At 39.9% G+C, this 24,425-nt stretch overlaps 2 protein-coding genes across 23 annotated transcripts in view; one reads left to right on the top strand and one right to left on the bottom strand.

Moving 5' to 3' along the window:
- Nucleotides 1–20,459, bottom strand: part of PCED1B (PC-esterase domain containing 1B) — a 193,269-nt gene extending 172,810 nt beyond the window's left edge. For 20 of the 22 annotated variants that reach the window (XR_005657182.1, XR_005657183.1, XR_005657175.1 and 17 more), the window contains exons 1-2: nt 20,328–20,459; nt 2,500–2,576 (exon numbers count right to left, since the gene is read on the bottom strand). The gene's annotated coding sequence lies outside the window, so the exon portion shown is untranslated. Of the gene's footprint in view, nt 1–2,499; nt 2,577–2,899; nt 3,197–19,395; nt 19,980–20,327 lie in introns of those variants that run through there. The other 2 variants (XM_039882206.1, XM_039882204.1) reach the window with 2 other exon arrangements.
- On the top strand, nt 20,199–23,391 carry AMIGO2 (adhesion molecule with Ig like domain 2). The gene is made up of 2 exons (XM_039882202.1): nt 20,199–20,592; nt 20,975–23,391. Exon 2 carries the CDS (start codon nt 21,038–21,040, stop codon nt 22,601–22,603), a length of 1,566 nt encoding a protein of 521 aa, XP_039738136.1. The 5' UTR covers nt 20,199–20,592; nt 20,975–21,037; the 3' UTR covers nt 22,604–23,391.
- The last annotated feature ends 1,034 nt before the right edge of the window (nt 23,392–24,425 follow it).

A 24,425-nucleotide genomic window follows, 5' to 3' on the forward strand; every position in this document is an offset into this window, starting at 1 on the left:
GTGAAATGTTTCTCTGAGTTTAGTGAGCTGCTCTAGCAAATTAAATGAACCCAAAGAGGTGGTAATTGTGACCTCCAATTAATAGTCAGTGGGCCAGAAGCCCAGGTAATAACCAGACTTGTGATTGGCATCTGGAATGGAGGCAGGGAGGCACTCTTGTAGAATCGAGCCCTTAACCAGTGGGATCTGATGCTATCTCCAGGTAGATAATGTAAGAATTGAGTTAAATTGTAGGATATCCAGCAGGTGTTGGAGAATTGGTTGGTGGTATGGAGAACCCTGCCCCCATTTTGGAAGTGGTTATTGAATCATCTTAGATCTCCTACGAAAACGGAGAAGAGAGACTCACACAGAGGTGACTCCTGTGACTCTCTGACAGGGAGCTTCATGCCTCTGCTTAAAGGCCTTGGATGATAGTCCACATGGGCACATGTGAATTCAAGGCCAGCAGTTTGCTGATGCTTTGTGAATTCACCTTACCTTGAACCCCAGTTGAGCAGGCTGGCCAGAATACTTTCTTTCCTATGCACACCCACTTTCCTTCCCTCTACATGACTTGCCCTGCCCTGGGTGATGGTATCTTCACCACAAGGATTACCTCACCGTTAATTATTTAATTCCATAAACAAGGAAAAATTACGCAGTAAGGAGAAATGTGAGGATTTTAGCCTATAAAACAGTTCTTGATATTAGAAAGAGAAAATGGAAAGCGCCAGCTCTTCTATGTCAGCAATAAAATTGTATTTGGAGATTCTTGTGGCAAAGCAGAAAGAACACCAGACCAGGAGTCAAAGCAATTACTTTCTAGCAATGGGTCTGGCAGGCTCCACTGGACAGCTTGGGTGGGTCATCACTCTCTTGTCCTGTTTCCCCTTCTGTGAAAGGATGAGAGGATATCTAAATTCTCTTCCAGATTTAATTTTCTAACTTTCATATGTTTTTCAATTAAAAATGATAATGGCATCATTATTAGGATTTTTTTTTTTACATTTTATGGGAAGATATAGAAAGTATTTTCCAATATTTATGAGGAAAGAAAAGAGCTGCCAGAAAGTACCTGTCACATTTAAGCATCAGCTCATGGGTGTTTTCTTTTGAAAGACACCAGCATTTTGTCACTCTTTCAATCACTCATGCTCCATTCGCTTTCCCCTGTGACTTTTTTTCTTCCAGAAGCAGTTTTAAAGCTGCTTCTTTCTTACTAGAACCTTTTCTAAAGGGGCAAAATATTTTCCCTACAAAAATCCAATCAGTATTTACTGAATGACGGCTTTGGGTAAAGCATTGACAAACTAAATGTTAAAATTAAATTTTGAGCAGGTTTCTACCCCTTTGCATGTAATCAATGCACGAACTCATGTAGCCACCACAGTGCATCTTCTTTTCTTTTTCATTCCCCAGTCTCCACTACCTCAGGCTCTAGGACCCTCCCACCAAATCTATCCCCACTGATTCTGCATGCACAGCACTACACACTTTTCTCCCTAAAATACTGCCTTCACCCTCCAATGTCTGTACTGACTGCAGGATAAAGTCTAAGGCCTTAGCCCAACCCTGTCTGAGCAGCTCAGCTCCCATTACTTCCTTACGCTCGTAGTCCATGGTCCAGCCTCTGGGAACATTTCCTATCCTAGGCTCATCCCAGACCCTTCCCACTTTGCTCATTCTCCTCACTGACTTGGAACATATTCCCTCCTTCTCTCTGGAAATCTGAAAGCTACTGGTCTTTCAAAATCCAGCCAGGATCCCCCTTCTTCTATTGAGCTTTCCTGAACTCTGCATCTTGCAGGGCCCTATCCCTACTTTGTACAGCCCACTGCTTGGCACAGCAAAAGGAATGACCATGTTAGCCTGTGAGGTATTCCCTCAGGAGGCCGAGACTTCCTCAACGGGGATGGGTCCACTCTTAGTCAGCACGAGCTTCAATTTCCCCTAAAACACGGTCAGGTGAGGCCGAAGTCACAATACAAAGGTAGCCCGCTCACTAGTCTCATTGGAACAGCACTGGGAGGCATAGGGTGAGCAGCTTCCAGCGAGATGGGAAACCAGAGGAAGAACAGAGACACCTTCCCTCACCAGGTGTGCTCTTTTGGGTGTCATCCACTGTGGCTTGCTATGACCTCCACCCTCCAAAAACAACTTTTTAGAGTAATTAGAAGATGATGGGTAAAAGTTGAATCTCCTAGGGCATGGCTACCTGGGTTTTTTTCCCAGGGCCCAGCACAATTTAACTTGAATCTTTAACTCAGTGGGTCAAAGTGACCCACAAAGCGGGTCAAGTTAATGCAAACGATTCTCTAAGTTGGTTATTATCTCCATTTCACAAGTAAGAAAACCATTAATGTCAAAAGGTTAGCTGCCTTTCCCCAAATCACACAGCCAGTGAGTGGCAAAGATGAGCCCAATAGCTGTTCCCATTTTCATTTTGTTTTATTTTAATTCGGCGGAAGAGCCTTAGCTGAACCTTCTTTACTATAAAACCAGAGGAAAGAAACTTACGTATTTGCAGGAAGTAGTCTTCAACACTTTCCTGTCTTCTCATATGATATCTCTAGGATCTCAGTTCCTCTCATTATCTGAAACAAGAAAATGGCATAAGTTTAATTATTCATTTTCCATCACCCTTAATGAGAGGATTAACTGCCATGTGAAACAAAAGGAAATAGTCTGACCTTCAGACTCTCAGGAAGTGATAATTAACTAAAACCTCAAGTCAGTTTAAATGGACAAATGGAAAGTGTTCTACTGATCTTGATGCAAATGTGCTATGAGGATCACTAATTGAAGTCACAAAATGGAGGAAAGAACAATGAGAAAATAAACGTGCTAAAAATAAACATGTTTTTTAAATTACGTTTACAGGTGCTCTTCGGAAGTTTCCAAAGCTCCTTTGACTTACCTGAGATCCCAGGGTTTTGAGTGTGGGTGGAGAAAGGGAGGAGGGCTGTGGTTTGTAGAGAGGACAGGGGAGGGGCGGCTGTGTGGATGGGGCAGGAGTCAATTCTGTTTCTGATACGTGGAGCATCAAAAAAGGCTAATTTGGAGACCTGTTAGTCATAGCTTCAGGACCTGCTGGTTGGTTTTTCATTAACTGGTTGATTGGTTTGACTGAAAGTTACTATGGGAGTGATTCATGGAACCATTCTGCTGCATGGCATGTAAACACAGCCTTCTAATCTAGATCTTGGCTATTAAAATGATCATAAATAGCTGTGAATTACTACTGTTGTGCAATTCGTGACTTCATTATGGCTTCTGGCAGAGCAGATGGGAGCCACGTTCCAGGCATTGCTGCAGCCCCCATCTTTTACTTAGCATATAATGAGTACAGTATGGTGGATGCTACACAGGTGACAAAATGGCACTTCCTTGCCCTGCTCTATTCCAAAGAAACACATTTTTCAAAAAGGCATCAAGCCTTGAAAGCCTCACACACACTGCATGATATATAAATATATAACTGCCCCAAATATGGCAAAATGAATCACTATTAATATCTCAAAGAGTCATGGGGATTCAGGCCATCCAATTCCTTTGCCAAAAGTTCAGAATGTTTGCTCAGTGCTTTGATTTTTTTTTTTTTGTACTCTGTTCTTGATTTGCTTCAGTACAGTTTCTATTTAGATACTCCACCAAGTATGTGTCAAATTTTATCTGTGACCTTACTAGGACATACCAGAGCATACAGGACAGGAATGGAAGGCCTTTAAAGCTACTGGGATTTGAAAAATTATGCTTGCTTAACAAACATTTTCCATTTCTCTCAATCATAGCAACCGTCACCTTTGCCATATATGCCAAAATCGCTAAAAAGAAAGTGAAGAAACTCTCTAAGTTATTTACATTGATGATAATATTGTACCATTAACTATTTGGAATTCAAACTCAAGGCTCTTTAGCTTGAGCCATATGAAATTGCCAGTAGTCAATCATTTCCGACCATTAATGGGAATTTTATTGTTCAACCTACCACTACAATGCATTGGCCTTAAAAGAAAACCTAGAATCCCCTCCTGACACCACAAAGACTATTTGCAGACTGGCAGTGTGTTGATTAGATACTTGTACAATGAAGTCCTGGGGGAGGAGGCAGGGGGAGGAATGGTGTAGATAAAATAGTCTATTATCTTTGCACCATTTATTATTATTATTACAAGTCACGATGTGAAACTGCACAAAAAATTGGTAAGACATGTCAAAATGCTTTAATCGACTTATATTCCCTGATACATTCTACTTGAAAATTTCCACACATAATCATGCTCGCCAGACTTTTTCGAGCATTGAAATCGTTTCTAATGTTTAAAAGCTAATGACATTAAAATATGATTTTGGTAGACCATGTTTTCTAATGAGCAGGTGGCCTGTGAGTCTATAATATAAATATATTAACGGAGATAATTGCTAAGAGCAATTTAGTTTCTTGGGAATTTTCTGGAAGTCAACTGCATAGTGGTTTTAGATAAAAGCTATTGTCTCTGAGTTCTCTTCTTAGAAATAAAGCACAATAAACCAAAATCTTTTTTTTTAAATTACAGTTTTCTCCATTGATATAATTAGAATGAGAAATATTAAGGCAGCTAATAATAATTTTGGTATTTAATATATAATAGATACTAAACAGTGGATTATTAAATGCATAATAATTAAGAAGATTTTTTGTCACAAGTATAGGTCAAAAGATAAATGATAAAAAAAAGGGTCAATGAGTCTTTGAATGGGATTTCAGTCATGGGAAGAATCTCATTTTACTAAAGGAAAAACAGGGGCACGAGAAAGCCAAATAAATGGCAGAACTATTCAACTCATTGGTAATACCACAGTGACTAGCATTCAGCTATCTTGACTCCCCAGGTCAATGTTTTTTGCCCTCTATAATCATAGTTTAGTTCCAAATAATATTTTGTTCTTTTCTACCTATATTTCTTTTCCTCAGAACCTTCTGGAACACATAATAAAAGATGTGCTCAACAAATGAATACGTTAAAATGAACTCGATATCATAAGTGATTATATTTAAGATGGGAGAACTAGGTTTTTCAAATTTATGGAAACAAGATGATTAAATAAAAATCAGCCAACTCTTAGGGATTTATCATAATAAGCTAAAGTGCAATTGGCCTTTCTCAAGGACAGAAAACATTTCCTTTCTATCCCACCCTTTTTGAGCTCTCTGTTTATCTCCTGTATGGAAGGCATCGGATTTGAGATACTAGAGGATTGCACAAGACTCAAGTTTCTTATTCAATATTATGAACAGGAATCTGAACCAACACAAAGTTAACGATAGCTTTACCACATTACTTGTAAACCAAACAAAACAACCAAAGGGAAAAAGTACTGCTAATGAAAAAATTCCTAATATCTTTTTTAGTAAAAAGATAAACACATACGAGAAAAAGAAAAGCAAGTATATTGATTGATGAATGGATGATCTAGCTGGTTTCTACCTTAACAATGACTCATTCTGTAAAAATTGAAATGTTTAGAAAATAAATTATACTATTGTACCAGAAAAGAAAAGTACATAATATGCTAGAGAACCAAACATGCTCAAAACATAATTTTCTTTTATTTCCATATGTGACTTTTGAGTTTTCTGAATATTATTCTTACCTTTAATGACATAGGAAAGGGAAATAAATGTTAACGGTAGTCTCTCAGAAAAAGCTGTCTTTTATGCATGAAAATAATTTTTCTAAAACAGTATTTATGAATAGTTCTGTATTTGAGAGTTTCTATTAGTATTCCCTCATTGGCCTTAGATCAAATCTGTGAGAATGGCCTCTTTTCCAAGGAAATAGTTAAACACTGCACAGTGTAGCCCTTTGAAGTCCCTGGGTTTATATACTTATGCCTGCACTGCTGCAAATATGCTACATGCCCACTGTGTCTTCATCCGAAAGTCAGTTTTGTGACTGGCATGTAATGGATGCGAGCTTGTGGATTTGTGAGCCAATATTGGGAGAGCTCAGATGGAATGGGAGGTTGTGCTGGCTCAGAAAATTGCTTCAGAAAATTGCCCTTTCAATTGCCTATACTGGCATCTTTAATCACAACTTTATGAATGTGAATGGGCCATTGCTAAGTCTTCTTTTACTGGGCTAAATAAAGGCTAATATTGCTTTCTTCTCTTCCTTGTGCTCTTCAAACAATTCTAGCAGTGCTCACCTAAGTCCAAGGATACATGGAAGTCAGAAAGAGTGGTAAAGGGAAAAGGAAGGTTTCTGAAGAGATGATATCTGAATATCAGGCCCCAGCATTCTCAAAATATTCATGAGGTGGAGAAAGAATATGTGTTCAAATTACATCTATGACATGTATCCATTCAAATGAATACTACAGCTGTTAGATACTGCACTGAGGTGCTAAGTATGCAAAGATGGTGGAGACATAGGTCCTTTTTTCAAAGCACTTACGGTTTGACGGAAGAGTTGATATGGTGTGTGTGTGTGGAGTATATGGGTATGGGAAAAGGTTTATGTGCAATGATGAACCCCTTTTAAGCAGAGTAAGTGGTCAGCTACTGAGATCATAGATGGTACTCTGGGAAGACTCCTAAAATATATTCTAACTGATGCTAAAAATGATATCATGAATTGTTATTTCTTAGTATCTAATATTGCCTTCTTCCTACACTGCTTTCCTAAGATGTTACTGGAAAAGTCAGCAAACCAAGTACTCACTAACATGAAAGTTTCAGATCACTTCTCTCGCACGAGAGAGCAGGGCTACACCAAAGCACTGAGTGCCTGGGGGAGGAGGGAAACCCATTAGTCAAGAGATTATTCGTTGCTAGGAATCAAATTTTCCTGAAATTAATTCAAATTAAAAAGAGGACCTAACTGTAAAGATAAAGCCAGCAATCCTACAGATGTCCAGAAGCAGAAAACAAAGTCCAGACGGACTTCAGAGCAACTGAAGCTGCAAACTAGTAAGTCAGAAACACAAGTCTATTGGTCTCTGTTCTGACTGATTATTTCTTTCTTTTTTTGACTCTTTATCTTTTGACTCTTCTTGCCTTTTTAAGCATGTCTAATTTCTTTTCTCTATAGTATTAGCTTCCTCTGATTATTTGAAATTTTGTTGTACTTGTCTTTGGCATGCACTGGTGCCAACCTTAGCCCTCACTGGATGTCAGCTCTTAGTGAAAGTCCACAACCACTGATTGTGGTTTCTGTAATTTGGCTCAAATTCTTGGGAGTCTTATTTTTGTCCACGAGTCTGTTCCTCATCTATTTAGAATAAGGTGAGGTGGACATGGGGTGGGATCAGGGCCACTTAGGCCTGTCCTTTATAGCAGAGACTGTGAACGGCAGGAATTCTCAAAGATAGGAACTGGGGAGGTGGCACAAATGTCTTAAAGCATGTCAACTATGACCCCAAACCAAATACTTTCTCCTCACAGTGTGGCAGTGGGCAAGCCTTACTTGGAGAGGGGCATGGCCCTGTCTGCTATGACATCATCGGAGCACAGTTTACTTCCCGTTAAATTTGAAGTAGGGGGAGAAAAAGGATGGAAAATCAAAAACCAAATTTTTAGCTATACTCCAAACACTATCCTACTTGGCTTTGTGTCAGTACTTTGGGTAAACTGAGGAGATAGAGCTAGCTGCTAAAGTACTTTTCATTTATTTGCTCATTCATTTAATTACTCTTAGTAAGCACCTACGCTGCCTTATGCTAGATGAGAAGAGTCTTATATATGCCAAAAATTTATATTATTAATGGCTCTTTACAGTATGTGTTTGTTGGCTTTCCACTGGATACAATCTAGATTTCACCAGTGAGAAGTTCCCAAAATACTCTTGGAATCTATTGTACCTAAAAATTTCTAAGAGCAGAGTATTAATAAATTTAGATACATAAACAATCATCATTTCTGGCTCTGAAAAGTAAGTTCAGTCCAGTGCCTGGAAAGAAAAGTTAAGCAGAAAGACTAAAATAAACATTATATTATCAGCCTTCCCTTCCCCACTTATGATGGCTTTAATGTGAGCCTCCAGTTGTGAGAGAACTTACTATGTTTGCTACAGGTAGATGTTTATGTGTGTTTTGATCTAATGATGAAGAGCTCTAAAAAAAGGAAGAGGATGATCACTTAAGAAGTTGTAATTAAACTGTGTATTTCGAGGGATGTATTTTTCTATAAGCACATTTATCTTTATAGACACTTTGATCTTGGATTTCCCAGACTCCAGAACTGGGAGATATAAATTTCTATTGTCTATAAGTCATCTAGTTTATGGTGTTTTGCTACAACAGCCTGAGTTGACTATGACATGAGTCGTATTTGTATATACTGGCAATAAACAAATAGAAAATAAAACATTTATAATAGCATCCACAAACTCAAACACCTAGAAATAAATCTAATTAAAATGTACAAGACTTCTAATTGAAAATTATAAAATATTATTGAGAAATAAAGAGTCATATAAATGAAAGTATATATATTATTATGGATTGGAAGATGCAATATTGTAAAGGTATAAGTTCAATGCGCTCTCAACCAAAATCCAAGTTGTTTTTTACCAAAAATTTACAGTTAATCCTAAAATTCATATGGAAATGCAAAAGGCCAAGAATAGCAAAGGCATTCTTAAGGAAGAAGAAATGTGCAAAACTTAACACTATGAGATATCAGGAACTATTATTATAAAACTACGATAATCAAAACAGTGCGGTACTGGTGCAAGAGCAGATAACTAACCAATATAACAGGCCCACACATATATGATAACATAATTTATGACAAGACCGACCATCCAGTGCAGTAGGGTAAAGGGTGATCATCTCGATAAATTGTTCTGGGTCAATTGGATACCTAAATGAAAAAAAATGTGTATAGATTTCTACCTCACATTATACACAAGAATCAATTCCAGACGTGTCTGAGTCCATTTGGGCTGCTATGACAAAAACACCATAAATGTTGGTGTCTGATGAGGGCCTGGTTCCTGCTGTGTCCTCACATGATGGAATGAGATGAGGAATCCCTCTGGAGCCTAATCCCATTCATGAGGGTTCTGTCCTCATGAACTAATCATCTCCCAAATGCCCCATCTCCTAATACCATCACCTTAGGGATTAGGATTTCAAAATATGAATTTGGATAGGGAGACACAAACATTCAGACCATAGTGAGATGGATTGGTGAAACAAATTGAAAAATAAAACAATAAAGCTTTTAGAGAAAAACATCTTCATGACTTTAGAGTAGGCAATGCTTTTTAAAATAGGAAATAAAAAAGAACAAACATAAAAGAAAAAACGTGATAACCTATGAAAACCTAAGAACTGCTGTTCACCAAAGGTATGTAAAACAGTAACCCACGGGTGGGATAAAATATTAAGTCTATATATTTATACACATATAATATATATGATAAAACACACAAATCCAGAATATATAAAGAACTCCTACAAATCAATAAGAAAAAGACAGCTCAACAGCAAAATGGGCAAAAAACTCATAAAAGATAAAAGATATGTAAATGGCCAATAAACATATGACAATTGCCCAAGTTTATCACAGTTGTCCCCCCATATCTGTGGGGAATATGTTCCAAGACCTCCAGTGGGTGCCTGAAGCCATGGATAGAAACCATGTCTCTCATCCACAAATTTAATGCCTTTCCATCTTAACTAAGCACTTATCATGCACTGTTGCTGTAATGTTTGTAGTTTGAAGTGTGACAGCAAAACTAGTTTGAATTTCTTTTCCCTTCTTTGCAGTTTCACAGAGAGCAGATCCATTCTTACTGTAGATCTTAGCAATCTCAGCATACAATTTTTTTGTTTATTTTATTTTACTATTAGTTTCATGTATACAGTATGCTGGTTAGACATTTATATAGTTTATGAAACAATCCCTCTGATCACTCTATCACCTATCTGGCTCTACACATAGCCATTACATTACTGCTGACTGCATTTCCTATGCTGTGCTCATCCCCCATTTTTTTAATTTTTATTAAGTTGAGGACTTTCACCTTTTCACTTTACGACCTCTCTTTGGCCTCTCTGAATTGCCGGCATCACTACTCTTGCGCTTTGCGGCCACTATTAAGTGAAATAAGGGTTAAATGAACACAAGCACGCGATATCGTGACAGTCAATCTGACAACCAGGATGGCTGCTAAGTGTCTATGGGGCAAAAAGAGTGGACAGTGTAAAGATGCCGGACAAAGAGATGATTCACATCCCAAGCAGGATGGAGCGGACATCCTGAGATTTCATCACACTATTCAGCACGACTCATAATTTAAAACTTATAAGTCGTTTACTGCTGGAATCTTCCATTTAATATTTTCAGACCACAGCTGACAGCAGGTGATTGAAACTGAGAAAAGGAAAATCACAGACTGGGGCGAGGAAGAGGCTACTGTAATCATAAGGGAAATGCAAATTAAAAGCACTACCTACCCACCAAAATTATTAGGATAAAAAAGATGGTGCTGACAAGGATGTGGAGGAATAGGAATTCTCATATACTGCTTGTGAGAATAAATTGGTACAACCACTTTGGAAAACTGGCAGTTACTATTAAAGTTGAATATATGCATAACCTGTGACCTAGCAAATACATTCCTACATATATATCCAATAGATATGTATAAAATGGTCTCCTTCAAAAGATATGTATTAGAATGTTCATGGCAACAATACTCAAAATAGACAAAAATTGTAAACTACCCACATGAACATCAACAACAAAATGACTAGTTAAATTGTGATATAGTCACACGGTAGAATACAACAGTGAGAATGATCTACAACTACACACAAAAATGTAGATGACTCTCTCAAGCACAAAGTTGAGCAATGGAAGCCAAGATTACATATTTCATTTACATAAAGTATAAAAACAGGCAGAACTAACATGTCGTTAGAAGTCAGGAGTGTGGTCACCATTGGGAGGTTGGTGACTGGAAGGGAACACATAACCTTTAGAGTGCTAGCAAATGTTTTGTTTCTTGATTTGGGTGACATTGCCCTTGTTCTGCTAATCCTCTTCTGTGCATGCTGCATGATCCTTGTCTCATGACTGTCTGTGGAAATTTTTTCAGCAAATGGTTGGACAGAACTCAATTTATGCTCATGTAGTTATTTGGTTTACTTTCAATATACGTATTTATCATGTTTTACTGAGGTTCTGCAAAATGCCTGCTTCTCAGGACTGGCTTTTCTCGCCAGGTGGCTCTGCAGCTTTCTGATAAGAGTTCTGTGTTCTTTGTCCATCTGACTCTCTTCTGCTTGATCACCATCGACTTTATTTATAACGTTGTTCTGCTTTTGCATTCTCTGTTATTGTATAGACGAAGGAAGAAGGAGAGATTATCTTTAATAGAAAGAGTAATTTTCTAATTGGGGCAGAATTATGAGGTCACTGTATTTCTTGCGTAACTTAAGATTTCATTGATTAACAGCTTGGCACCTCCTGCCCAGGGATGATAGTGCCATATCCAGTCAACCTGAATACATGGTCTTATCAACTGACATACTTCTTTTGTGGCAATGGATTTGTCATGCTATGACAGCTTGATAGTGCTAAACATTAAACTCGTCAAATTAACTATATACTCTTCTCTATTATTTCCCACTTACCAAAGATGTATGATTATAAACTTGGCTTCTCAAAACTTTCTGATAGGCAGAGAATATGATTAGGTTGATAATCAAGTTCTGATTCACTTGATTTTTGCTTTAAATTGACAGGTATGTATTTTGGTTTATATTATAAATCATTCTACATGCATTAAGTTAACTCTGGGACACCAAAAATATTAAGTTTCTGGATCTGCCATGCTGGCCTATGTTGATATTATTAAGGTGACCCTGTCTGGGGATCCCACTATTCGGCTTTCCCTCAGTCATGTTCAACAAACAAACAAACAAACAAACAAACAAACAACAGTTTGATTCTGCTTGTGAAAATAGAACTAAGATTCTCAGTTTTTTTTTCCCAGGAGAAGAGATTTAGAAAAGAGGAATTTAAACGTCCAATAGTTTTAATAAATATAATTGAGTCAATGGAAAATTCTGCTTTGAGATAAATGTGGACAACTGCCACAACAGAATATTTTCTTTCCATCATCCTGCTGTTTCTGTAAAGTAAGAAATGTCCATGAGCAGGCTCATTCTCCAGTAACTTATTTAGATTTGCACCTGACCTCTTCTGCACAACAGCTTCCAAGGATATCTTCCTTGGTTTCCTACCATGCATTTCTATCACAATCCAAGAAGCAAGTAGCAGCATGTCAAAAACTGTTCTCTGGAGAGAGTAATTATTATTATCATTTTTTATTTTGCTTTTCTCTGTAGTTCAGAAATCCTTTGGGTACTCTCCAGTGTGTGTTGAGATTGCCAATCATCACTCCTGACTAAAGATCACCACCCTGGATGTTCCCCACAACATGCCAGCTTTAAGGAGGGGCTTTGAGAAGCCCAGGCATGCAGACTAGCGGCTCATTGCAGCCTGCAGCAGCTGAGAGGGCACCATGGAGAGTAAGGCAGGGCTAAGCCAACGGCAGGTCCTTCAAACAAGAACCTGCCGTACTATGGTACAACTGGGCTCAAGGGAGCCACAGAATAAGTACAGAAATCACTGTGGTGAGACACTTCTCCAGCTCTGTTTATTTTGTACATAAACCAAGCTTCAGTTCCATTAGATTCAACAAACATTTGTTAAACATCTGTGCTGTGTCAGATCATTTCCAAGGCACAGGGCAATAAAGATGAATAACACATGATAGGGACTTAGCATAATACTCTTATAGCTTTATAGTTCCCAAAGCACTTTTCATATGTGTCATCTCAGTTAACGTTGTGAAATCAAACAGTGGTTATATTGGTACTACATTTCCTTTTTACAAATGGAGAAGCTAAGAATCTGAAAGACCAGGTCACCTATCCAAAAGTATACATACAGTTAATAAGTGAAAGTTCTGGCACCAGAACCCAGGGATTTGATTCTTTATGCTTTCTTTTTTTTTTAATAATTGCTATTTGGCATATAAGTAGAGGATGTTTCAGACCCTTTGTAGGTGCCAGGAAAGAGATACTACTTTCATTTTGTATAGTTCTCTTTATTGTGAATGCCATGGATAAAATGGACCATATAGTTTATATTATCATTGCTTAATTCTGAGGTGATTTTCATCCCTGACCATTCAAATGGTTTGTCACAGATCTAACTGCTGTATTAATATTGTTGAATACCCAGAGTACATATTTTCTGTTGCAAATATTTTGGCTCTTGGTTATATCCAATTTGAAATTGAATTGTATACTGTCTTATATCCTATATTTATTTCAAATAACACTACACATTCCTAGAGGAGAGCAACCCTATCATGGCTCTAGGAGTGTGGCCAGGACTGACAATATTTGCTGAATGGAATTTAAATTATGGCTAACCCTTCTACTCCCTAATGGGAAGCATTAGAGCTAATGGTTAAGTATGAGATCAGATGAGACAGATGTGGGTGAAACATCTGGTTCTACCACTAATCTTGGAGAAGCTATAGAAACCAACCAAGCTCCACTTCTCTCATTAGAAAATAGGGATGGCCATCTCTTCGTGCCCTTGTAAGAATTAAATAAGACGCCTGGTGTGTAGTGAGAATGCCATAAATGTTGCGTCTCATTTCCAAGCCCACTTTCTTGGATCTTTCCAGAGGTCCGTCTGTCTTTCTCTATATGAACGTGATGTTTCTTTTCACTATTACAAACTGAAAGGTCAGAACTCCAGAGCAAATTATATATGGGACATCTACCACAGAGGGCCTTGTATTTGCTGAAAATAATTGAATAAGTATTTGCAATAATGCTGGCCATATAATAGAGTTTATTATTTTTTCTCTCAATTTTATTTTTCTTTATTTTGTGTTAATATGGCTAGTAATTAATGATGGCTTCAAATCAGATATTTCTTTGAATAATCAGATAGCATCTTTACAAAGGTACGATAAATTAATTACTGCTACAGGAAAGCATACTTTTTAAAGGACATAAAATAGAGTCTGAATGCTGCATATAGTTCTCTAAACTGCGATTGTTAAATATTATCTGTATTTATCAGAGAGACAAAATTTGCCCCAGTTTTGAGAGATATAATAGCATTTAGGAATTCAATTAGATGATCCCTTCGGGCTGATAATGAGCAAAATGAAAATCAGAGCACCTATCATTCATGACCGAAATCACAAGAGGTAACTGTAAAGCCAGATGCATGGCTTTGACACACTGGATATTATAAAGCAAATTATCATCTGCTTATTTCATCCTGAAGGCTGAGAATTTCAGAGTATTAAAAAAAAGGGTCTACTTGTTTTTCTCAGTATATAATCATGACAAAGAGAAAATCATCCTTTTGCAAACTTCCCAGGTTCCTCACTACAATGGAGAAATGTAATTCACCAATAAAATGAGTGGTATTCTCTGGTTCTTTACATTTTTTTCCTGTCTCTTCCAATTTTTCTACAATGATCACATAGTATTTTTAGGATTAGGAAAAAAGGTTTTCAGTTATTTTTATTTTTGTTTCCCGCTGAAAAACAAATGGTGATCTGGGGCAGGGGACCCTGGTACCTTCACAAAGGCTGATCTAAGAATGTGCTGTGGAGAAAGATTCACAGCTGCTGGGACTTGATCTCAACCAAGGGTGCTGAGTCCCAAAGCTGGGAATGTGGACAACTGGCCAACAAGAAATATGTCAGTGACTATATATGCCTCATTCCAGAAAAGACTTGCATGGTTATCATAGCATTTATGTGTTGTTGTAATTCTCAGACTAAAGAATAGTGCCCAGCACATACTAGATGCTTGGTAAATATTTGCCAAATAAATGACTGTAGTGTTAAGAGGGGACAGCAATTATTATACCTCAGATCAGGGGAAATCAGAGTCACTTCCTGCCTGAGAAGCCAGAAGAGAGTTTTGTTCTCTGAAACTAAAATCTCTGACTATTATGTAGGAATCACAATAAAGCTGAAACACTGATGCCCATGACTTAATCATAGGTAACTCTGAACAGTTTAAAGTTCTCATTGTGCTTTTTCTTATCATAAAAGTATTATAGAAGAATAGAAAATGCAGATAAGGAAAGAGAAAAAAATTTTAAACCATTGTTATGACAGATACATACTATTTCAAATGATCTATGTGTACATATAATTCCTATATGTATTTTCTTTTACAAAAGTTGAAATAGTACCTTTTTGTAATTTTTTGCTATGTCACCAAATATTTCTCTGCCACATTACTTTTAAAGACAGTATAGTTCGACGCCAGATGGATATACACTAATTTATTCACCCACATCCCCGTTGCACGTTAAGGAGGTACCATATTTTTTTCTGTTAGAAATAATGCTGCAATGAATGTGTGCTACCCCATCATAACTGAATACTTAATAGATTAAAATGGCATCTCAACTATCGAGAATTTGGCCTAAGTTACTTTTCCTGAAGCAAGAATGAGACTGACACCATTCACCAGGGAGGAGGACGAGCTTGTGTCTGCAAAGTACAGTGACAACTGACTTTAAACCTAGACCTGCTCTGATTAGTACCTGTGTTCTAACAGTCCATGTTCCTGGGGCTGGGCAATAGCAGACACATTGTTATCAGATATCAGATTAATTTTTTGAAGTCAAAAGAAACTTAAGAAGTCATTAATTGTCATATGCTTTATTATTTCTTGGGGTTTATGGAGAGATTAAAGTACATTTTCTCATAGAATAAAACTTAGATTGCCTCAGCTCATAAAACTCCTAGGTTTCTGTAATTATACAGGGGTTTAACACTTTTATAATTGAAGACTCAGGGTAAATGGGGCTTTAGGTCTTAAGACTGAAAATAATAAGGGGCTGATGCCCCATATTCTAAGTTCAAGTGTAGCTACACCAACTATGCCAGACTTTCAAAGGGATGATCCCAACTGGTTCTACAACCATTAGCCAAAAAACCCCAACCAAATCTTGAAAACATTATGCTAAGTGAAAGAATCTAGGCACAAAGGCCACATATTATATGATTCCATTTATATAAAATGTCCATTATAGGCAAATCCATAGTGACAGAAAGTAGGTTCATGGTTGCCAGGGGCTGGGAAGAGGCGGGTAATGGGAGTGACTGCTTAATGGGTACAGGACTTCTTTGGATGGGGCGGGGTGATGAAATTATTCTGGAATTAGATAGTGGTGTTGGTTGCACAATAATGTGAATATGTTAAAATCACGGAATAGTATACTTTAAAATGATCAAATGGTGAATTTTATCTCAACTCAATTTTTTTAAAAAGAACCTATCCAGTCTGTGTCCCTGAAAACAGGAGAAACATCAGATGGGTGAGTGGGGATTGCTTAAAGAGTTGTCCGTCTCACTGTGGGCTTCTTCCACAGAGGGCATGTGGGTCTTATTTGCACGTCCTCCCAGGCCCCTCCATTTTTAGCCTAGGGAGCTTCCAAGACGAAGCCACGACTTGCCACATGCCTCTTGGAATTCAGAGAGCACAGGGGCTGGTGCCCGAGTCGCCACATAGTGAGAAACACAGTACTGGGTGAGAGATGGTTCTACCACAAATCTTAGGCCATTTAAAAAAATAATTGGAGTAGACCAAATGAAAAACAGGCTGCTGCAGGAGCAGAGTGCACTTCCAGAGCGGGTGGGCAAAGATATATGTTTCCTTTGGGCCAAGGTGACAGTCATGTTGTAAAAACCCTACCAAGAGTGCCACCCCCCAGGGTGACGACACCTCAACAGAAAGCTCCTGTGTGCAATAATCAGGCTCTACAGAGGCAGAAACCTCAGCAAGCGCTATCCCTGAAGAACACCAATGTGTACCCCAGGTTAAAAAAGAGGCAACATTACATATCTGCTCGTGTCCCAGCTACACCTGATTATAGGATACATGCTATAATCAAATGAGATATGGCATATGAGAGCCCTTCATAAGATATAAAGTGCTATCAGAGTATTCTTTATTAGTAAAAATGACTCTGAATCATCAAGCTAGAGCTCGAACAATTCGTTGTCTCATATCTCTAATTTCTTAAGTTTTTGATTGCAACCTGAGACATTCTGGAAATCACAGAGCCAGAAGAACCTGAGATTACATCTGTTCAAATCCCTGCTCCCAGACAGGAGTTACTTCCAAACCCAGCCAGATACTCCCAGGACCACATCCATCTCAGCACACGAGATTCAGAATTATACCGAATGTAAATCTACTTTTTACTATCTGTTGGAGTCATTATTGAATGGTCAAAAATACCAATAGATTGTGGCACGTGGAAAAGGCTGGAGGAATATCTATCTGTCCTATTTTAAACTCCTGAGAAGGCAACTCAACCATCTGTCTTGGCAACCCATTCCAGGTTGGAACTACCCTGTCAGAAACGTCTCTTCTGACTAATCTAAATCCTTCAAATGGAACCTCAAGCTAAATTCATTTCATTCCATTTTCAAATAATTTGGAACACAATTACCATCTGGGTTATAGAATTATACAATGTCACAGGGTTATGGTGAACAGTAAATGAAATAATGCATGTAAAACAGAAAGCTTAGTCTCTGGCACATCATAATGGCCCAATATAGATTTACTATTATCATCATTCTATGTACTAGGGCTCGTTCAGTCACGAGTGACAGAAACACAACTCAAAGTCATTTCAGCTAAAAAAGGAAGGGAGTGGAGGATGTAACTAAAAAGGAAGTAAAATATGCAGTGGCCTTCAGGTGCTACTAGATCCAAGACTCGAATAATGTTTGCAGGGCTCCTCTTCCCCCATCGTCCCCTCATCTTTCACAGAAGCTTTTCAAAATATATAGAATGGGTTGGCAACCAGCAGACTCAGGTGGGGTAAGCCTAGAATAGGTTCCCCATTTATCAGTTTATTATCAAAAATCTCGAAAGCCAAGTCAGTGTCAAGCAGGGTTTTAGGAGCTAAGAAAAGAGCAGCAACCAAGACATAAAGTTGCTGCCCTTGTAGAATTTACCTTCTAGTGGAAAGAGTGGACCAGGTAGAAAGTGAAGAGAAGCTAGAAAGATAAAAAGTTATCCTCTACAAAATGAATTCACACACCTTATACCATTATTAAGATCAACTCTTAGCTTTCCCTTTTCCAAGCTAACTGAACCTATTCCTTTCCCAACTCCCTTCCCCTTGATACGTGTGCAAAATCCCCCAAATCAGGTCTTCAAACAGAGAAATAAACTCGTCTATAGATTGAGTCCATTCATTTGTGCTGTGTAATCTTTGCATAATGTTTCTATGATGTGCCTGCAGCTATAATAACATAACCTACTGTTTCCATTTTTGAAAGTCGCTTATTCTTTTTAGACTATTTTTGTATTAAATACAGGTCTTCCGCTTTCATGGTTTCCTGTGAATAGAATAATAGTAAAATACTGCAAAAATCTGGTCATTTATTAGTCATTTAAAAGTATTCCTCTGAGTAATTTTAATTTCATTTCTCTGTTAACCATTCTAACTGTAAAATGAAGGTCTGGAGACCAAGTTTTTTGAGAAGACTAGGAAATGTTTCCTAACAAGAAAAATCTCAACCTCTGCCTCCTCCCTGGGAGCTCCCAGTGAGGAATGCTTTCCTGAAGCATTTGAAGCTGTATTATTCTTATGGTAAAATTCAACTTTTCGTGAAACTGAAACTCATCTGATAAGCTGCTTTCACCTGAAAAATCTTGATTTACTAATGCTATTCCAGATTTATTCCACAAACAGGCTAACTAAATTAACAATGCACAGAATTCCATTTAAATATGGCACTGTACATCTGTGGTACCATCACGTGCATCCATTCATGCACAGTGGAGGGACCAACTCTCACTAAATTCAGGTTGCTCAAGTGTGTGTGGGGGCGGATAAGGGGAGTTGGTTGTTATCATCACTTTCATTCTTTAATATTATCCGTTATGAGTGAGCCCTGCCCCCATCGTTTTCTCAACCTGGTTCTCTTTACAGTCTCCCCGTCCCTGTCCCTTCTGCTTTGGTTAGTATCTCTTGTCAGGGCAGTAATTTCTTTCTTTTAAGCTGGATAAAATGGACAAATGGGCCATTCGGTTCAGATAAATCCTATCGTTAAAATTGATCTCAGAATTAAACAAAAATGGATTTTTAATCTAAAAGCTCATCAGCCCCACGCCCTCCATCTGATATTTGTCCACCCTGGCTTTTTGGGGGGGACGGGGGAAGAGGGGGGTGGTCTACCCGCGCTTGCACCTTTCCTTGCCTGCTGGACCAAAGCACAGTTTAGTCAGGTGCCGCCCCGCGCCCTCTGCCCTCAAGGAAGGGACGAAGAAGCTCCCTGCAAATAACTCCTGGAATCCTTGTCCGGAGCGAGCCGGGCATTTTTTAAAGCTTAATACCCTTATCTTTGCATTCCAGGTGGAAGGTCGGCTCCAAGCCTTTTTTCCTGCGCCGCTCCTTCGCGAAATGGGCACCTCCTGAGTTAGGAAAGGGGTAGAACTTTCTCAGGGAGGTTCAGAGTGTGCCCGCAGTGCCTTCTCTGTTCCTCAAGTAAAGATCCTTGTTGCACGACAGGGAACATGCCCGATTTCCCTTTCCCCTAAATCTCCCCAAATGTGGGCGGAGACGGAAGGCTGCTTCTGTGTTTATTTTATAAACCTTTAAAACCAACGGCACTTAGCGCCGTGGAAGCCCACTTGGCCCTCGCCCAAAGAAAGCTGTAAGAGGTCGGAAAGCTCAGTGGACCTGCGCGGCTGCGATCAAGTGGGGTCTTTAGGGGTGTCCCCCTTAACCTCTCAACAGCCTACCGCCACCAGGTTCTGGACTGGACAGACGCGGCTGGCGGGAGTGGGTGAGCGCATCTTCACCCAGGGAACACCAGCCCCAGCCTGCGGTGTGGACCCCCGCCCCTTCCGAGCTCCTGCTCTCCGGGATCGAGGAAGAGCTGGAGGAGGAGGGCGGGCGGCGGCGGCGGGACTGTTGCGGGGGGCGGAGGGGGGGGCGCCGGCCGCCGCTCCGATTGGCTGCGCCGCCGCCCCCTGCTCGCGCCGCGTGCCCCCAGCCACGCGCCCAGCCGGCTCCCGCCCTCGGCCCCGGAGCTGGTTCCCGCAGGAGGGGGGACGCGCAGGGGCGGGACCCGTCTCACCCGACCCGGGGCGCGCGAGGATAAAACCCTCGGCGGGGTGCGGGGACCCCGGGTCCGGCAGCCTCCGGAGCGCGGAGAGGCGGGGCCGGTCCCTCTGGCTGCCCGCGCCTCCGCCCCTCGGACCCGGCTGCCGGAGCGGGGTGCCCAGCGCGCGGGCGCACGACGGCCAGAGCGCCGAGCCTGTACCTGCAGCCCAGCAATGAAGAGAGTCCAGGAGAATCCACTGGAGCTGGCGGAGACGTTTCCTGCGCCTGGGGTTGCTGCTGCCGCCGCGGCTGCTTAAAACTCCCAAAGTTGAGAGCTAGCGAGAGGCTGCCGCCCGCCGGGAGCTAGAGGGAAAGGAACTCGGAAGATGCAAGAGTGACAGCCAGAGACCGAACAGACGCACAAACCTTCGGAAGACACCACCGTCGGCGGCCTATCCCCAGAGCCCTTAAGGCTCCTCAGCTCTGTGAGTTGTGTTCTGGGCTGGTGGCTTGCTAAGTATTTCCGTTTAATTGTTTATAGCATGCATTTGTGTATTTATTTTTTTTTATTTTTGTCAATAGGAGGGAATTAAAAAAAAAACAAAGCAGGATGCACCTTTAAAAAATATTGAGTTTCTGATATTGAGAAGGTTGTATTGATAGACTGTGGCTGTGGATATCTGTAAGCAGGATTAACCCAAGAAAGATTGTATTTAACAGTAAAAAGGCTACGTAGGTTCCCAGGGTGAAATAAAACCTCCATTTCCAAAGTTACTGGAAAGCAAGCAAGGTGTGCCTCTTAAGGGTTAACTGGTGGTAGTTAACTTTGCTTGTTTTACCACTCTTTAAATATTGATTGTTTACCAGGTTCACTGGTGGAAGGCTGAGCTGGTGGCAAAGGCGCCTGGAAGAGACTTAGAGGCGACCATAATGTCTTTGCGTTTACACACACTGCTCACCCTGCCTGGAGTTGTCAGACCCGGCTGCAGGGAACTGCTGTGTTTGTTGGTTATTACAGTGACTGTGAGCCCTGCTGCCTCCGGGGTGTGCCCCACAGCTTGCATCTGTGCCACTGACATCGTGAGCTGCACCAACAAAAACCTGTCCAAGGTGCCTGGGAACCTTTTCAGACTGATTAAGAGACTGGATCTGAGTTACAACAGAATTGGGCTTCTGGATTCTGAGTGGATTCCAGTATCGTTTGGAAAGCTGAACACCCTAATTATTCGTCATAACAACATCACCAGCATTTCCATGGGCAGTTTTTCCACAACTCCAAATTTGAAGTGTCTTGACTTATCATCCAATAAGCTTAAGACCGTGAAAAGTGCAGTGTTCCAAGAGTTGAAGGTTCTGGAAGTGCTCCTACTTTATAACAATCACATTTCCTATCTCGATCCTTCAGCGTTTGGAGGTCTCTCCCAATTGCAAAAACTCTACTTAAGTGGAAACTTTCTCACGCAGTTTCCCATGGATTTGTATGTAGGAAGGTTCAAACTGACAGAACTGATGTTTCTAGACGTTTCTTATAACCGGATCCCCTCCCTGCCAATGCACCATATAAATTTAGTGCCAGGAAAGCAGCTGAGAGGCATCTACCTTCATGGAAACCCATTTGTCTGTGACTGTTCCCTTAACTCGTTGCTGATCTTTTGGTATCGTAGACACTTTAGCTCAGTGATGGATTTTAAGAATGACTATACCTGTCGCCTGTGGTCTGACTCTACGCACTCCCATCAGGTGCTTCTGCTCCAGGATAGCTTTATGAATTGCTCTGACAGTATCATCAATGGCTCCTTTCGTGCACTTGGCTTTATTCATGAGGCTCAAGTCGGGGAAAGGCTGATTGTTCACTGTGACAGCAAGACTGGTCGTTCAAATACTGATTTCATGTGGGTCAGTCCAGATAACAGACTGCTGGAGCCGGACAAAGAAGTGGAAAACTTTCATGTGTTTCGCAATGGAAGCCTGCTTATAGAAAGCCCTCGTTTTGAGGATGCTGGAGTGTATTCCTGTATTGCAATGAATAGGCAACGCCTGTTAAATGAAACTGTGGATGTCACAATAAATGTGAGCAATTTCACTGTAAACAGATCCCATGCCCATGAAGCATTTAACACAGCTTTTACCACTCTTGCCGCCTGTGTGGCCAGCATCGTTTTGGTACTTTTGTACCTGTATCTGACACCGTGTCCCTGCAGGTGTAAAGCCAAGAGACAAAAAAATATGCTAAACCAAAGCAATGCCCATTCATCTATTCTCAATCCCGGCCCAGCTAGTGATGCCCCCGCTGATGAACGGAAGGCAGGTGCAGGTAAAAGAGTGGTGTTTTTGGAACCCCTGAAGGATACCGCAGCAGGGCAGAATGGGAAAGTCAGGCTCTTTCCCAGTGAAACGGTTATAGCTGAGGGCATCTTAAAGTCTACGAGGGTGAAATCTGATTCAGATTCAGTCAATTCAGTGTTTTCAGACACACCCTTTGTGGCGTCCACTTAGTTTTGTGCCTGCATTTCTATTATCTTTACCTTTGTGTGTGGTCTACAAAAGAAACATCAGGACAGAAATGGTTTTTGGTTTTCGAAATACAACCAAATGGTCTCTAAAAGGTTGTTAGGAAACGTAGTATAGCCCTTTGGTTCCTCAATGTGCCAGAGAAAGATGGGGTTGTTCTCCAGAGTTAAAGTTCTAGATAATGATAGCAAGTCTTTAGCACCACTGATCATTTCAAAGCTGACCTAGAGGTGATTTAACTGACATTGTCTTTTTATTCTGGATTCTTGAAAGAAAAATTAAATTTTGTGTATTGGTGTTCTTTAAAAAGAGAGTTTACTAACTTATTAGGACAAAAGTTATTTTCAAGAAAAGCATCAGTGTCCTATTTCATTTGGAAGAACCAAACAGCAATTATTTATAAAGCCTAAAATAAAGTTAGATTTGGGACTAATTCAGCTAAATTCATCATTTCAGACCAGAGTAAACAGACTTCACTGATAAAATTTACTTAGTAGTGCTGCGTCCCTCATCATGTTAGATAAATAGTGCAATAAAGGTACATTTGTTTGACCATCTTTTCATGCTGTAAATTTCCTATCCTTGAAAAGATCTTATTGAAAGTTTAAAGTCATCATTATTTGTTGCCATAAATATGTGGATGTCAATACCAAAATGTCTTCTTAAAGCTTTGTTCTAGTAGACTAATATTTGTTCATATGCTAGTGTGTATGTAACTCTTAAATTATATGAACTATTAAATTGTGCTTTGAACATATGACATAATGTATGTATTCTATGACTTGATGCTTTGTTTTATTTGGCTATTTAAAAACATAAATCTAAGATGTTATATGTGATCAGATCTTTCTACTTTGTGTAAAGTACTGGCTATAGCAAATATCTCTCCAGAGTTCTTGGAGTTACAGTATAGTTTATTTTTTTTTAAGGATAAAAAAAGCTCTAAAGTGTTCTACACCAATTTATACCTTCTATATCACATTTTACTCTGATACCATTATGCACTTCAACCAGCTTTGGAAGATACGTAATCTCCAGTTTTGTAACATGTGAGAACCCAGGAGACTTGCTTCTTATACCCACATCTGCTGTGAGGTAATCGAGTACTCACTCTGGAACTAGGTTTTCTTCAGCTATAAAATGAAAGTTTCAGACAGGGTGATGTTTAAGATTCCTTCCCACACTGCAAGTGATAACTTCCCGGTGGTCTTAGCTCTATCACAGACTTGCACTGGCTCTCTGAAACTGTACTACATACCAGTGGCATATAGAAATGGGATTAGGTTAGACTAACATATCACTGCATAGCCCGAAAGGACATTTTGGATCATGAAGTCCAGCAATTTCCCTTTCTCAGGAACCATTTGAAGCCCAGAGAGGGTTGTGTGTTGTGAATAAGTGAGTGGGATAGAAGGAGAGTTCAGGTTCAGGATTCTTCTTGGTGAAGGTAAGAGAGTCAAAGAATGTCATTTTTAATAGGGGGCATAGAGAAAGAGCCAAAGAATGAGACAAAAGAGTGGTCAGAAAATATCAAAGGAGAATCAGGGTTATGTTGCCCCTAGTGAAAAGAGAAGAGAATTTAAACAACAACAAAAAAATGGAAGTGGGCAACAGTGGCAAATGCTACAGAGAAGTAGATGAGGAGGGAAGACTGCCTTTGTCTATGGTGGTTTTGGGGGAACGGTGGACACCTGGTAACAGCTGAATAAGCGCCAAGCCGGGCTCCCAGTGGCAGACACTGGTCTGCAGGAGATCATGGAGTGAGCGAGTGGCCAGGATGTGTCTCTTAGAGAATAGAATGCAGAGC

Source organism: Pteropus medius, unplaced genomic scaffold (genome assembly GCF_902729225.1).
Source record: "Pteropus medius unplaced genomic scaffold, Ma_sr-lr_union100, whole genome shotgun sequence".
In the NCBI taxonomy this organism is placed as follows: domain Eukaryota; kingdom Metazoa; phylum Chordata; class Mammalia; order Chiroptera; family Pteropodidae; genus Pteropus; species Pteropus medius.